Below are 15,248 nucleotides of genomic sequence, written 5' to 3' on the forward strand. Positions count from 1 at the left end.
CCATCTCCCATTTCCCCATTTTCATAGCTGTGCTAAGCCACGTACAGACAGCCGATTCCAACAGCTTCTCTCTTTTTTTTTGGATTGCAGTAATTTCAGTAAAAGTAGCTGTTGTTCAATATTAGCTCCAGCTCCAACACGACTCAGTTTCAGTCACAATTTGTTGAAAGAAATCAAAGCGATTCAACACTGCAGCGCAGACGTCTTACTGCCAGCATTTTGGAGGGAGGGGCAATTGCAGAGTAAAGAAAGTTAGACAAATCGGAATTGGCGACTGAAAATAATAATCAGCAACAGACCAAGCTGCACATCTCAAGGCAAAGTGAAAGTCATCAGAAAACAAGTCCAGTCTTGTGGTCAAAGCTTGGGTCCTGCATGCTCTTTAAACGTCAGAGGACTGGAGGTTTGGTATGAAGGTTTGAATAGTCAGATGATTTAAATATTAGTCCTGACAGTTTCTTTTTGTGCACTCGAACTGATATTCTATTCAGATCTGGCAGCGAATTAAGCCTCAAGCAAATGACAAATTATCACACTTAAAAGACTGAAAAATAATTAAGTAAAAACAACCTGTTCTGTTTCTAATGAATGTTCAACTCAGTGATGCATATGACATGTTAATGGGGTGTCTATCATTGCTTTATACCTCTTCAAAGTCAAAAAGCACTGTTAAAACAGCAGCACAAACATGTACTCGTGTTATAAATCTGCTCTCCTGATTGACCGCTGGGAGGAGAATATTCTCTGTGCTGTTCCAGCAGAGCTTTGTATTCATGTAGCCGGATACAAAGATCCGGGGACTCACTGGTGCCCTTCTCAGATTCTAACACCTAGATCTAGTTTCTCGAGGGCCAGGCGATGAAGGGCGTTTGTCCTGCTAAAATCCCATTAAAGCATATGGGACATAGAGGCTTTACCTTTCTTTAACGGAGTTTTCAATAATGCATGAAGTGGAACTAGAATATATAAAACACGAAGTCGTGGTTTTAAAGTACTTGATTTGATTTTTGTGAAACTTTTCTGTTAAGTGCTCACGTTCGCTCCCAGTTTTTTCTATCAGGAGTGAACAGGTCAACTGATGCTGTTCAATTTTATTACTCTTTTTGGCATGAAATTGCATCTCTGTTTCTGCCTGCTCACACCAGACACAGAAATTTTCATGGCTGCAGCCAGTAGATATGCACGCGCACGCACACACACACACACACACACACACACACACACACACACACACACACACACACACACACACACACACACACACACACACACACACACAGAGTCACACAAACCTCTTCAAAATCTAAAAAGTCAGATGCAAATACGAACTCATTTTAAATGGGAAGCTTGCAGAATCTGTAATAAGTTAGATTAATAGCTGATTTTTAATGACACTGTCACCAGAGCTGCTTGCAGGATGTATGAGGCCTTTCCCTTTTGTTGATTAAATACCTGTGGCCATCACACAGCGGCAGGACTGAGACACTACATATGTTTCGGCTTTGCTGATTTAAAAGATGTGCAGCATATAATTATGCAAAGGTCAAACCGTGTGGGCTATTAGAAAGATCATACAGCTGTTATTATTATTATGGGAGCTCCAGCTTATGCAATCATGTAAATGACTTAAACAGACTTGTTTTTGTTTTAGCATATGCAGCTGGGTCTTGATTGTGTGCATATAAATGTGGACCAAATATGCCGTATGTAACTGAATACAGAGCATTTAATCGCTCGAGCAAATGTACAAATAGAAACACATTTTAGGGAGCAACATAAAAAAAAGGAGGATAATCTGCCTATTAGGGAGGCCGTCTATTCATACTCGAGTCGCGTATTCTGCGCTGCTGCTTTGGGACTCAGTTTTCTAGCAGCCTGAACTTTCCTCTCAGCTCATTTGGAAACTGACATCCACTTTAAAACGGGATGATGAGCTGATGTGACTGTCCATAACTGAAACCATGTCTCGACTCCAACTGTGAATAATCTATTCCGCCTCTTAATTATGTATGCATACTGCTCCAGCCTCTTTCCCCACACTGCACTGTGAATCAAAATGGCAAGAATTACTTGGTCACACCCACCCGGGCTTGTACCCTGTGATTGCACTCGCACGAGGTTTTTGGGAAAATTGAGCCCCAGTTTGTGAAGCAAAGTGTTGTGAAATGCTTTTGCTGTGACATAAAGGATGGATGGATTTCTCCCAAAAATGAATACATGCAGCCATTCGTGGAAAGGCAATAAAAAGTAGGTTTCCGTGGCAAACACCTTTAAATCCATTAGAAATCAATCGCGAATACCTCGGCCGGTGGGGACCAGCTGCGCAATCTAAAAGCACAATTTTGAAATTCCTGTTTTTGTTTCTTTTTCATCCATGTGAGGGGCACTGTTTATCTCAGGAAAAAAAACAGCACACTTCATCTGAATTCATGAGGATAGAGAGGAGGGTTTTTTTTAAAGCCCCGAAACCGACATTTAAATGAAACTGGAAATCCAGAAAATGAAAATACGTTCTAACCTGATCTGCCTCATTCCAAAAAATTATTTCATTTTCACTTGAAACATGGTGATAGAGTTCATGTCACAGCCACGGCGACCCAATAACATTTCTGTGACCGCCGAAAAAGATGTAAGGTGATTGGGATGCGTGGAATAGGAATGAAATACGAGGAGAGGGCAGAGATTAGGAGGGGCGGTCGGGGATTTTTGCGCTCATATTGCAGTGAGATCTCAGAGTGACAATAAGTGTCTAAGATTGTAATTCAAAGCATGACTGCAGAGGGCTTGTAGGAAATAGTTTGTATGTACAAAAAGCACTCTAATCTCCATTTAAACTCTGCTCAGACCCTTGAAAATGAATTCTACTTTAAGGGGCACTCTTCCCTCTTAAAGTGAGCAGAATTACTTTCAGGAAAACTTTAGAATTTGCCAGAAAAGTGGGTATTATTTGAAATAATTCACCCCTAAACTGGTTTGTTTAGAAAAGTTCTGCAAATTTGGCCTGATGTCCTCACCATCTGCCTCTTAGAGGGTTTTCCAAAACATCAAGGTCCCTCTTGCGCTGAATTGTTTAATTCAGATTAGAATAATGACCCCGCCAGCATCCTGCCGGGGCAAAGCCCAGGGATGTGGGGATGAGGCAGACGAGGACTATTTAGTAATCCTATCAGCCACCTTATGAGCGTCTGCTCCGCACAGCAGCTCCGTCTTCAGATTGAGTTGTTCAGTCAATCACAGATTCAATATTTACTTGACGATTCAATATTTACCGAGGCGCTTTGCAGCACGCGTGACTGAGGAATGCAGCGGCGAGGATCCTATCAAACACTCGTTACATCACGCATTTAAGGGTGAGATTGGGAGGGAGGAGGAGAGGATGGAGGATGTCTCATCTATTGCAACGAGACGCTGATGCAAGGTGTGCTGGAACCGAGCCTGATCCGCTGCTCGAAACGTGTTCCCGTTTTGTGTCGGATTCACTCGACTGGTTACACACATCTTGTCAGATGTGTATCAGCATTGCAAGAGAATGACTCACATTTAAAGTTTAACCTTCAGTATAAATATTTTAAAAAACAATATTCTTAGACATATATAGCTGGGGGAATGAGTCTTGTTCCTGTTGCCCCAGAGGACAGATGTCTTACACTACTGTAGGTCTGCTCCTTTTAGCTGGATGCACAGCACTGTGAATATTGGATCCTTGTGGAGTGTGGCTGTATACATGGAGCACGGTTGGAAGGGTGCATGCCAATAGCTTCGCCTCCGCCTAGCACTTGTTGCATCAACCTCAGAAGTATATTGTTTGATCCCTGAGTTTGATTAGTTTTTTATTTTTTATTTTACTGCTGTCAAAAGAAACATTTTGGTCTACTTAGCTCCTTATGTGCTTCTGCATTTATCTGCAATATCTATATGAAAAAAGAAAGCCAAAAACATAAAGACATTCAGACGCAGATACTTTGTAGTCTGGGAGCGAAGCTGCAATAGTAGAGTGCTTTGAACTGAAACATAAAGTGCACATAGCGCTGTAATAATTTACGTTCAAGCTCGCAGGAAGATGGGAGAAGTGGAGAGAGAAATCAAAACTGAGAATGGATTAAATTAATGGCCAAACATCTGAAAACATGGGTCCAGAAAAATATTCCTCTCCTGTTCTGCTCTTTTACTGTGTCTCAGTCCCTCAAATAAAATACACACACTACAGGCTTTTTACTAAAACTAAAAGCAGATGTAGGTAAACCATAGATATATAAATATATTTACCATGTAGTTGCACTGCACCCGCCAGCAGGCGTCAATCACAACCCACAGAGTTTGAAATGCCACAGCAGGGTGAGCCGTACTCTGAGATGGATAAATAAATAAATACAGTTGGGTTTTCATTTAATTCATTTTTTTTCTTATTTCCAAGATCAGACTTCCGCGCAGTTTGTTTAATGTTTTGCCGCTCTGAGCAGCCACTTCATTTCCTTTGGGCATTGCATTGTAAGACAGTAGAGCACATAAATAACACACTCAAAAATCAAGCATTTGCTAGAATGCGCGCCAACTCTCGGGTATAACTCCAGTTTCTTTAATCTCGGTTGTTATTTTTGCCGGCTTCACAGTCATTTCTGTTTACTGTAAAATTATACTTGTCAAGATAACTGTCCAGATGAGATGGAGAAAGAGGAAAAAGTGGTCCAGCTGATTAGACAAACACATCAGAACTGTCAAATGTATTTAGCGGAAGCGTCTCTTGTAAACATCGCCAGCAGCTTCTACCAAACGTTAATCCATTCGACTGACTCGGTGAAGGTTTGTGAGTGACATTATTGATTGTTTGCTTGCAAATAAAATCTAATGACATCTATTTGTCAGAGAAAACTACTCATTCAGCATAAAATGTGTTCCTGTAAATGATGTTTTTGGTATTTTTGTGCACTGGTCAAAAAAAAATCAAAGGAACACTTTGGAAACACATCAGATTTCAGTGAGAAAAGACAGTCGTGCTGGATACTGATGACTGGAAATGAAATCAACATACAGAGGGCTGAATTCACAGAAACACAGAAAATCAAAGTGAAAATAATGATGTGGCAAGCTAGAGAGTACAAAAACGATATGTTAGAAGCAGTCAGGATGTCAGGCCCTCAGGCCACCCTCATGAAGTCTGTTCCTGATTGTTTGATCAGAGACATTCACACCAGTGTCCTGCTGGAGGTCATTTTGTAGCTCAGGCAGCGCTCATCCTGTTCCTCCCTGCACAAAGGAGCAGATACCGGTCCTGTAATCTCCTCCATGTTTTTGAGACTGTGCGGGAGACATAGCAAACCTGTTGGCTATGGCACGTATTCATATGCTATCCTGGAGAAGTCGGACTACCTGTGCAACCTCTGTAGGGTCCAGGTATCACCTCATGCTACCAGTAGTGACACTGACTCTAGCCAAATGCAAAACTAGTGAAAAACAGCCCAAAAATATCAGGAGGGAAAATGTCAGTGTCCTCTACCTGTACAAACATTCCTGTTTTGGGGCTTGTCTCATTGTTGCCCCTCTAGTGCACTTGTTGTTAATGTCATTAACACGAAAGCAGATGAAACTTGTTAACAACCCCCCTCTGATACTTAACTGACCAGATCAATATCCCACAAGTTTAAATGACTTGATGCTGATAAAAGCTGTTCCCTTTGTTTGTTTCATTTTCTGAGCAGTTTATGTTATTATTGTGGTTGTAATGTGTGGCTTCACTTCAAACCCCTTTAAAATTTAAAAATGCATTGAGACGAACCAGTTGTCTTTTAGTTTTTTGCTAAAAATGATACAATAAGATATATTTGTGATAAGTAAAAGCATCTTTGTGTGAACCCCTTGTGTAGAAATTGTAGTCGCCACTAAATGTTTCTGGTAACTATCGATCAGTACTTAGAGGAGATTTCGTCTCCTCTAACAAAAGCTTCAGCGTTTGATGTTGGCGGGTTTCCTGCTTCCTTCAGCTCATTCCAAAACATTTCTATAGGATTAAGGTCAGGACTTTGACTTGGTCGTTCCAAACCATTGGCTTTATTCTTCTTTCACTAATCTTTGGCTGTGGGTCATTGTCTTACTGAATGACTCACTTTCTCTTGAAATTCAGTTCGCAGGGAAATGTCCTGACATTTTCTTTAAGAAATCGCTGGTGGAATTCAGAATTCATTGCTTCCCCTATTGAAGGTAAGCTAACCTGGCACAAATGGAGAAAAACAGACCTAAACCATCATACTGATACAGATGACAGTAACTGCAGGTGGGATAAGGTTCTTATGCTGGATTATTGTGTCTTTCTTTCTCCAAACATGAAGTGTCTTATTTAAACCAAAATTTGTTGCATTATTCCAAAAGCCTTCAGGTTTGTTCTCGTGATCTTTGGAAAACAACAGACAGGCAGCAGCTTCTCTTTTTGAGAGCAGAATCTTTCTCACTGCAGCCAAGCTATGCACAGATTCAGATTTCAGTGCTGTCTTGAACTCATGAATATGAACATTAGCCAATGTGAGAAAGACCTTTAGCTGGTTACAGGCTACCTTTGCATAATCACTGACCTCCCACACTATACCTTGCTCTTGCTGTGATCTCTTCTGTGGAGGGCAACAACGGTCTTGAATCTTTTGAATCAATGCACTCGAAACTTTGTCTGAAGCCCTTTGAAAGCGTGTTTGTTTATTTACCTCCAGAAGCTTCCACTTGAGCCCAGTGGTTCTCAAATTCTGGCGGGTGGGGGGCACAACTCAAGCGAACCTTTAATGCTAGTCTGTAGAAATAATCCTAAAGAAAGAAAATAATGGGAATCTGGTCTTTAAGTGATAACGTATGAACCCTGCTTCCGGGTCCAAACTACTCTGCATTTATTAAGGCTACTGTGATTTTAACATATTATAATGCTCGGTATCTTGTTCTATTTAATCTGAACACATCCCATGAAAAAAAGGCAATGATCACTGTTGGGCTCTCTTGGTTTTTATTACCACTGTTCAATTTAAAGCTCTGTTTTTAAAACCTTACAATGTAACTACAGCCCAGCCCATGCAGCAGTATATTAATGACTAACTTCATATTGTCGATGAATTATCTCAATTGTTCACTGTGTTTATATTATGCTAACCATAGCTCTGTAGCCCGCCACCACGTAGCACATCGTTATATACCAGCTAGCCCAACATCAGTAGCACTACAAACATCGCTGCTGTTTAGTTTTCTGTCTTCATTTATTTTGGAAGTGATAGCAGAGCTGTACGTTTTAATTTTTCAGAAATCTCTCAGTCAGAACATGGTGTGTCATCTTTAGATGGAAGCTAGCAAGTTAACTTCCTGCTAACTTCTAACTCTGTTAAATTTCATAAATCCTCTTTTCATGGATGCCTGGATGTTAAACTCAATTGTTACACCTGGTAAAGCAGCAACGCTGATCATTTTATTAAAGATGAAAGGATTTAGACAGTTTTTAACTCTCGGTGATGCCGCAGTGTTTGTTTAACTTTAAAGCGGAGTTTGGACCCAGAAATGGCTAATTATGTCAGACTTAAACACCAGGTTGGACACACAAGTGCGTAAAGTCAGGGAAAATGAGACTAGGGGAAACCTCAAAGAAGGCACAAAGAACAAATAACTATCAAAATAAAGAAGGAAGTGAAACATGATAACTGAATTGAAAAACAAACACGAATTTACTGACACAAGAGGATGAAAAATAAACTCTAAAGAAACAGGAACTGAAAATGGAACAAACCAGCAATATGAACAGAACTATAACCAGGAAAGTAAGTAATACAATCACCAGAAAATACTCAAAATAAAGCAAAACTATAAAGTCCATAAACACGAGATGCTGTGGCAGTATGTTCAAAGCTCATGTTATGTTATTTTCTTGCTGTGAAACCAGTTCAGTCAAGTAGAAAGTAAGACACATCCAGCCAAGCTTGAGCTTTGCTAATATGACAAAGCATAATCATCAGTAAAATATGTCAAATGTACATGTACTTCGTTGCTTTCTACTATAGATGAAAAGAGCTATAAAATGAGATCCTAGTTGTAACAAACTAAAATGATCTTTTGTTTTTACATGTGCGACTGCATGACGAACTGAATCCACACCAAGTCTTCTTTTAAACAAACAAAACCTCTCTCCCATCAGTCTTTGGCTCTCTGAGGTGCAGCGCTTACATGCTTTACATCTGCTTTCTGTCAATAACCGCTCTGATTCTTAACTACCCACAATGGATCAGTAACCGGTTGATCTCATGCCCCCTTTCTGCTCTCCCTACGCAAGCACACGCGTACTTTAAACTGCACGTTTGTTGTTGTTGCTGTTGGTGGTGGTGGTTGGCTTTTGTTTTTTTTTTCTTCCATAGTGATTCTCTCAAGGCTTTGATCAAATATAGAATAGAAGCTGCTCCCTCAAATCCACGTCTTCCTCCTCCATCTCATCTGCCTCTGAGTACCGTTGGAAGAAGTCATTCCCCATACACTTCTGTATAAATACAGACATGCACCATACAAATACATGATATATGAAAAGTGTTTACGCTTCATATATTCATATAGTTTCATTTTTTGTTGAAAATATACCCCACAAAAAATTTCCTGGCAAATTGACTCAGCAACAGCCGTAGAAAGAAGATTTAGGAGAGGGTGAGAGAGGGAGAGAGGCCTGTTGAAGGGACAGACAGTCCGATTGAGAGAGGAAGCAAACGGGAATTGGAGACAGAGATGAAGAGAAATGAAGTGAGACAGAGGGAATTTGGGGGGGGGAGGAAGGTGAGCGACAAGAGAGATGAAGGAGAGAGAGTGTGTGTGTGTGTGTGTGTGTGTGTGGGTGGGTGGGGGGGAAGGATAAACTATTTGTCACGCTGCTGACGGAGAGAGATTGAAAAAGAAGGAGTGGGAGAGAAGAGTGGAGGTTGTCTTGATATAATGCTTTCTTATGCTCTTAAAGTACCGCTGTAGTCTGTCTACTTAGCTCCAGCTCTGGCTTGTTTTGTTGCTTATTTCCTTTCTCTTCTTCTTTTTTTCCTCCTTTTCTTTATTTCCCTTTTGTCCTTCCTTCCTCGTCTGCCCTCCCCGCAGGCACGTCTATAATCCAGGTGACGGCGACAGATGCTGATGACCCGACGTATGGGAACAGCGCCAAGCTCGTGTACACACTGGTGCAGGGCCAGCAGTACTTCTCTGTCGATCCCCAGACAGGTGAGCGTACTTATGTGCGTTTGCGTGTAACACACGTGGGCGGACGAATGTAAAAGATGCGCAGATCTCAGAAGGCAAACACGCACGCATGCAGCAGGAAAGCGACATACGTGCAAGATGTTCAGGAGCGAACAGCTGAGCTCGGTCTTCACAGTACCCGACATGTCTGTGCTGTGTGACGGCCTAAGGAGACGCACACGTGTGTGTGAGACACAGGTGGAGTGAAACACTGGGGAACCCGTGGACCTGCATGCATGAGTACAGAAACATGTCTCTGACTTTCTCACACACACACACACTGAAAGCAACACTTCCCCCCCAGTGCAACTCCCATTCTCTTGTCACACTTAGTCATCCATCTTTCTCTCTTCCCCTTTTCCCACTTGTGCCCCATCAAACACATACACACTTGCTCTTTCAAGCACACCCCCCCTCCCCCCACCTCCACCTCTTTCCCCCTCTGCGGTTCGCTCCAGCATGAGCTGGCAGAAATGTATTCACGCCGCCAGGCTGCGTGTGCCGAACAACAGCCTAATATTATTATTTCTGGGTGAAGCAAAAGCGAAAAAGACACGTTTAAAGACACACGTCAGCGAAGGCTTATGATCTCTGATGCAGGGCAGATTACAAAAGGGCTTCAAGAAGGCGTCTGGCGTGCCTGTTGTCACCGTGTCGGAGTCTCGCACACGTCACCTGAGGGCAAAAAGTTTTATTGTCGAGCGTTTAGGGGTTGAGGGCGGAGGAGGGCGCTTTATTTATTAATTTATTTATTTAACTTTATGATGATTACTTTTTTAGCAGTCTACCTTGGAGGGGACTTTTAGCTCTGTTTAGTCAGAAATGGAGCACTGACTGTCTTGATGTTGTAGGTGCTGTTTTGATAGGCAGCGCGCATTGAAGAGACATTAAGTTTCACAGTAAAACTCCATATCTATTAACTTTTTCAGATTTTTGTTTTCTGTCTGCCTGTAGAAGTGAGAGCCTCCATGTGAGCGTTTATTTTGCCCACACAGTCACAGGTGGCCAGCACTCGTGTTTTGCTCATTGAATGTCAATGCCTGGTAATTGATTGCCTCGGCACGTGAGGACCTCTCAAATAACCAAAGGGAGCTGCAGGACTCTTTGAAATATAAGCCTAATTCCACACAGTGTGTATTAGCCGTGACACTGTGCTTTCAGAAGAGCTTCAGCATTCCGAACATGTCCGCTCTCCTCTTCTCGACTCCCTATCTCCCTCTTTTCAATCACCCCCCATTTCTCGTCGGTTCCATCACCGAGGGTCTTTTTCAGAATGTGCACTCGGAGGCGAGCGCGTTCGCTCATACATTTACTTTGTTTGTTTATGAATTCTGCTCAGAAAGCTCGACATATTTCTGCCTGTTCGTTCGTTAGCATTCAAAAGCAGCCCAGGCTGAATGTGATTCACCTTGAGCTGCCAAGTCATCCAGGCCGGTGTTTTTTGGTTGATGCTGGGCGAGAGCGGGCAGAATTTGATGTGCAACATCCAATCACATGTAGCAGAATGAGGTCATTTGCACGGGGGAGGTGATCGATGTCGAACGCGAGTAAATGATTCGTCTTTGTGTGCCGCTAAAGAGCATGAGACACAGAACGTGATTTTATGCTCTGTCAGCATGTCTATCTGCTGCAGCGTGGTGATTTGTCTTTTCCAGATGAGCCCCCTTTTCACATATCTGTTTATGTACGTGTGTTTCTGTGCGCCTTCAACGGGACATTAAGTTATATATTGTAGCTGTCAAATGGAAAGTGAGTGTCTCCAAAATGTCAGAAAAACTGCCACATTGTCAGGAAAAGCAGCTCGGTGACGGCGCACGTCGATATCGTCCAATAGGCTGTGAAAGGGCAAAGCAGAACTTTAAAAACACTCCGATTAAACTCAAATTACGGGCTTTTAACACAGAAACAAATTGAGGATTGCTTTGGAAATGATAAAACAACTGCTATAAGTGGTAACTTTACAGTTTATTGTGTCGTAAGCTGAATTTTATACGCCATAAACTGGTCTGTTGTTTAAGTACACCAGTAAAATTACAGTTCTGTTGTCATGGGAAGGATGAGTAAACCACCGTACCAACAGAGATGCCACCATCTAAAATTAAAGCAAGTTTATTTGTTGAAGGTGCTGCCATGCTGTTTGTGTAAAGTTTGAATGAATTTGATATCATTTCTTGTGTTTCCTGATGTTTTCCTTTCACCGCGTCGGCCATGCTCCTCTGTCTCTGCCCTCCTGTTTGTCTCCGTGTTAGTTTTTCGTACTTTCATAGTTTTTTTTTGTTTGTTTTGCTTTGATATCTTTTACTTTTTTGTGCGCTTGACAGTTTTCTCTCTCCCTCGGTCAGTTGTCCGTCCATCTGTTTGCCCTCCACTTCTCCTCATGTTCCCAGGTTGTTCTTTGTGCTTTCCTCTACTTTTTTATTGTTTTGTTTTTTTTACCTTATTTGTTTTAAAGCTCACTTGTTGGTGTCTAAACCTTCTACACACATAACAGAACCTTACCCAATTGATTTCAGTGCATTGTAAAAGTAACTTGATTGGTGGATGTCAGGACTTTTAAATTAATCATTTATGAGAATAGTTACACATACAGTCAAGTGAAAAGAATGTTTTCATAGGGCTCTGTGCAGTCCTGTGAGAAATTAAATACGGCTTGTGATTCAATAGTTTGTAAAACTACCTTAAGCAGCAGCTGGATGATTTTATCTATCTCACAGATCATTGTGGAGACATTTTGGCCCACTCCTCTTTGCAGCATTATTTGTTTATGCACAGCTTAAAGTCCCACTGCAACATTTCAGTCAGATTAAGATCCAAACTTTGACCGGCTCATTGCAACACCTTAATGCTATTCTGTTTTAGATTTACTGCTTCGCTTGGGATCATTGCCTGATTGCATGACCCAGTTTTGGACAACATTTGGCTCCAGAATACTTTGATATAAAGAGTAGTTCATGGTTAACTCAATGACCAAAAGGTGCCCAGGTCCTGTGGTTGGAAAACAAGCCCAAATCATCAACCCTCCACCACCATGCTTAACAAGTGTTTGTGTTGATATGCAATGCTTGGTTTGCTCCAAGTGCAGTCCTGTGTGTCTTGGCCAAAAGGCTCTGCTTTGATCTCATCTGTCCAGCAGACACTCCTGGGAAGATTGAAGCATTGCATTAAGCACAATGCTCCAGACCAGCAAACTGCCAAAACAGTTACAGAGGTGCCAATGATTAGTTACCAATGTTCATTTGATTAGCAGCACCAAGCTGTTACTTACCCTCTTAATTTCTATGGAAGCTCTGATGATGTTTTTCACAGGACTGCATAGAGTCCTATGAAAACATTGTTTTCACATGACTGTATTTATCTGCAAAATATACAAAATAAACTTGCACGGGTTAGCCCACCTGATTTACAGAGGGTGCATGAATAATTCAGAAATTAGTAATTAATCTAGCACGTTACCTATATTTTGCAGAGGCCTGATGGTAGTTTGCCTGCATTAATATTTGCATGGGGGATTCAAGCGGTCCATTTACTGTAATACTATTTTTTATAGCTAACTACATAAAACTACAAATGATTAGCGGCTGTAAAGGAAGAAAGTGAGTGTTGATTTTGTCATTCTCTGCTACAAGTGAGCAACATTTGACAATTCCCAACCCATTTTATTTCATCTTGACTGCTGTGAAGGAATATACAGGCAGTGCATTCCTCAGGCGGCACACACTTGACATTTTTTTCAGTGCTCGTGCAACAGGACTGTGGTTGTGTCGTGCTCACAGGGCGACGTCATCATGGATAAATCTCACAAATCTGAGCCTGAGGAATACATCACTGTGACCAAGCATTTTATAGAAAGCCAGAGCTGACATTCTTGCCCTTTCACATAAAAAGTGGGTTGTTTTATTTTTGGGTGTTATGTATGACCTGTTAACAAGTGGACATTCTTTTGCAATAAAATCAACTGAGTGGTATTTTTCTGCTGGCTTGTGACCTTTTTGTGATACATTTGTTTCATTTTGCATGTACATTGTTTAAGTTTGCGGGAATGTGTACTTTTCAAAACTGGCAACACTGCTAATTAGTTTTTATGTGACTCTAATGGAATAACCAGTACTTAGATTTATAAATAAGGGTTGCAGACCATCAGGACCAAACTGTGTTATATAACAACTTGTTAACATTTATACCTGAAGGCTAAATGGCATACTGGAAATCAAGAATGACCTTTCATTAATGACTTCCTCACATGTGTAACTGCGGTGCTGATGAAGTCTTTAATAAAGGGTCATGACTTTCTCAGTTCATAACGGGAAGTCAGATCTGTTGTTATAAATGTTAATAAGTCATTAATAAAAGGTTACGGTGTCTGTTTATTAATTTACCACTTCATAGGACATTTAGTTCTTGTCAGATCTATTGGCGGTTCTGACTCAGTCGTCAATAAAGACTTATTACATTAATGCAATTCTTAAAGACTGATCACAGCATGTGGATTTTACTGCAAACAGTCAAATTAACTGTAAACTCGGAAAGCTGTGCCTAATTAGAAAGTGGTACCTTCAAATGTGTAACAGATAGATCCACATACCAAAGGTGTGACTGCAATATTTTATCTGAGAGTAAGAAGATTGTAAGGAAGTTATAGATGTGAAGAGAGCAGGATGAGGTCCTGCTGTGCAGAGAGATTTTCTTCCAAAACAGAGCGCAGGCCAGAAAGTATATTTTTAAAGCCAGAAAGTTCAGTTAATCATAAAGTTATAAATATTGATCACAAAAGAGTTTCAGTCTCACGCAGATGTATTGTGATCATTTGTTGCCAAGTGGTAGAAACCAAGGTTCATGGTCCTTGTGTTGCTACCCTATGTGTGTGTTTTCTCCAGGTATTCTACGAACAGCTGTACCCGATATGGACAGGGAGACCCAGGACCAGTACCTGGTGGTGCTTCAGGCTAAAGACATGGGGGGGCACCTAGGAGGATTATCTGGGACCACCACTGTAACCGTCAGGCTTACCGATGTTAATGACAACCCACCACGCTTCACACAGAGTGAGTAACTCAGCAGCTTATACCGCTACCAAATAAAATATAGAACAGGAATAGAGAGGCAGCAGTCTGGGGAAAATTACTGCTGCAGAGAATGCATCACATCCCACATACATGCACGCTAACTGTACATACTGCCCACTGCTCACGAGAGCACACGCCGTGCAAGAACAGTGGAGCCATCAGCCAGTGTAAAGTAACTGTGTGTACTTTTAACCATTTTGTTATGCCTGTGTAAAGTTTCTAGCTTCCGATATAGGGAAGGGATGAAGAGAAAACAAACACTGAGCTGCATAACAGCATAAACACCATGTTTGTTTTGCACCAGAAGGCAGAAGAGTTGTTGGACCTTTCTGACCTGCAGGTCCTGTCAGGATTTTCACAGCAGCAGTCAGGCAGAGGAGATTCCTGCAGGGCTGCAAAGTACCTCATCAAACATTCAGCCATGGATTTAGCTTGCCTCTGCTATGATAGATCGGCTGCTATTTCCAACAGCAGCTACACTGTCAGATTATATCTGACAGCACGTCAATGTAGGAAACCCTAATTGGCTTCCTAATAACTTTGAATATGGTTAATTGAATTACACTGTTTGCAATCATGACATCGTTTTAGTAAAAATCATAGATGTGATAGGTCTTTCGCACTTGCAGTCTATGAAATATGTTTTTGATAAATGAAATCAAATTAAAATTTACTCATGTGGATTAAACAAAATATAGACCAAATTAGCGGTTGGCATAATGGTGAAGATGATGTAATCAAGACGGGTTATTAGATATTGTCCTGTTGGCGATTATAATGTTAATCATTCTTCCAAATAGGAGGCAGATCTTCTTCTTCATGTACTAGACTGATGTGAATAAGACAGGCTGGGATTAATTAATTCTCTTCTTTGGTATGTCACCAAAAGAATGGTAGGTGTGTTCTTTCATACCCTCGAAAGGACAAGCTAGTTAGGCCTCCTGTGAATGATCAAGAGAATCA

At 41.3% G+C, this 15,248-nt stretch overlaps 1 protein-coding gene across 2 annotated transcripts in view; it reads left to right on the top strand.

The window, feature by feature from the left end:
• The window catches only part of cdh24b (cadherin 24, type 2b), a 167,380-nt gene that overhangs the window by 80,640 nt on the left and 71,492 nt on the right, over positions 1 to 15,248 (top strand). For both annotated transcript variants that reach the window (XM_012923038.4, XM_014409584.3), the window contains exons 4-5: positions 9,085 to 9,204; positions 14,097 to 14,264. In XM_012923038.4, the coding sequence (XP_012778492.4) occupies positions 9,085 to 9,204; positions 14,097 to 14,264 (288 nt within the window). The remainder of the gene's footprint in view (positions 1 to 9,084; positions 9,205 to 14,096; positions 14,265 to 15,248) is intronic.

The sequence above is a fragment of the Maylandia zebra genome, linkage group LG18 (assembly GCF_041146795.1).
Source record: "Maylandia zebra isolate NMK-2024a linkage group LG18, Mzebra_GT3a, whole genome shotgun sequence".
Lineage (NCBI taxonomy): Eukaryota > Metazoa > Chordata > Actinopteri > Cichliformes > Cichlidae > Maylandia > Maylandia zebra.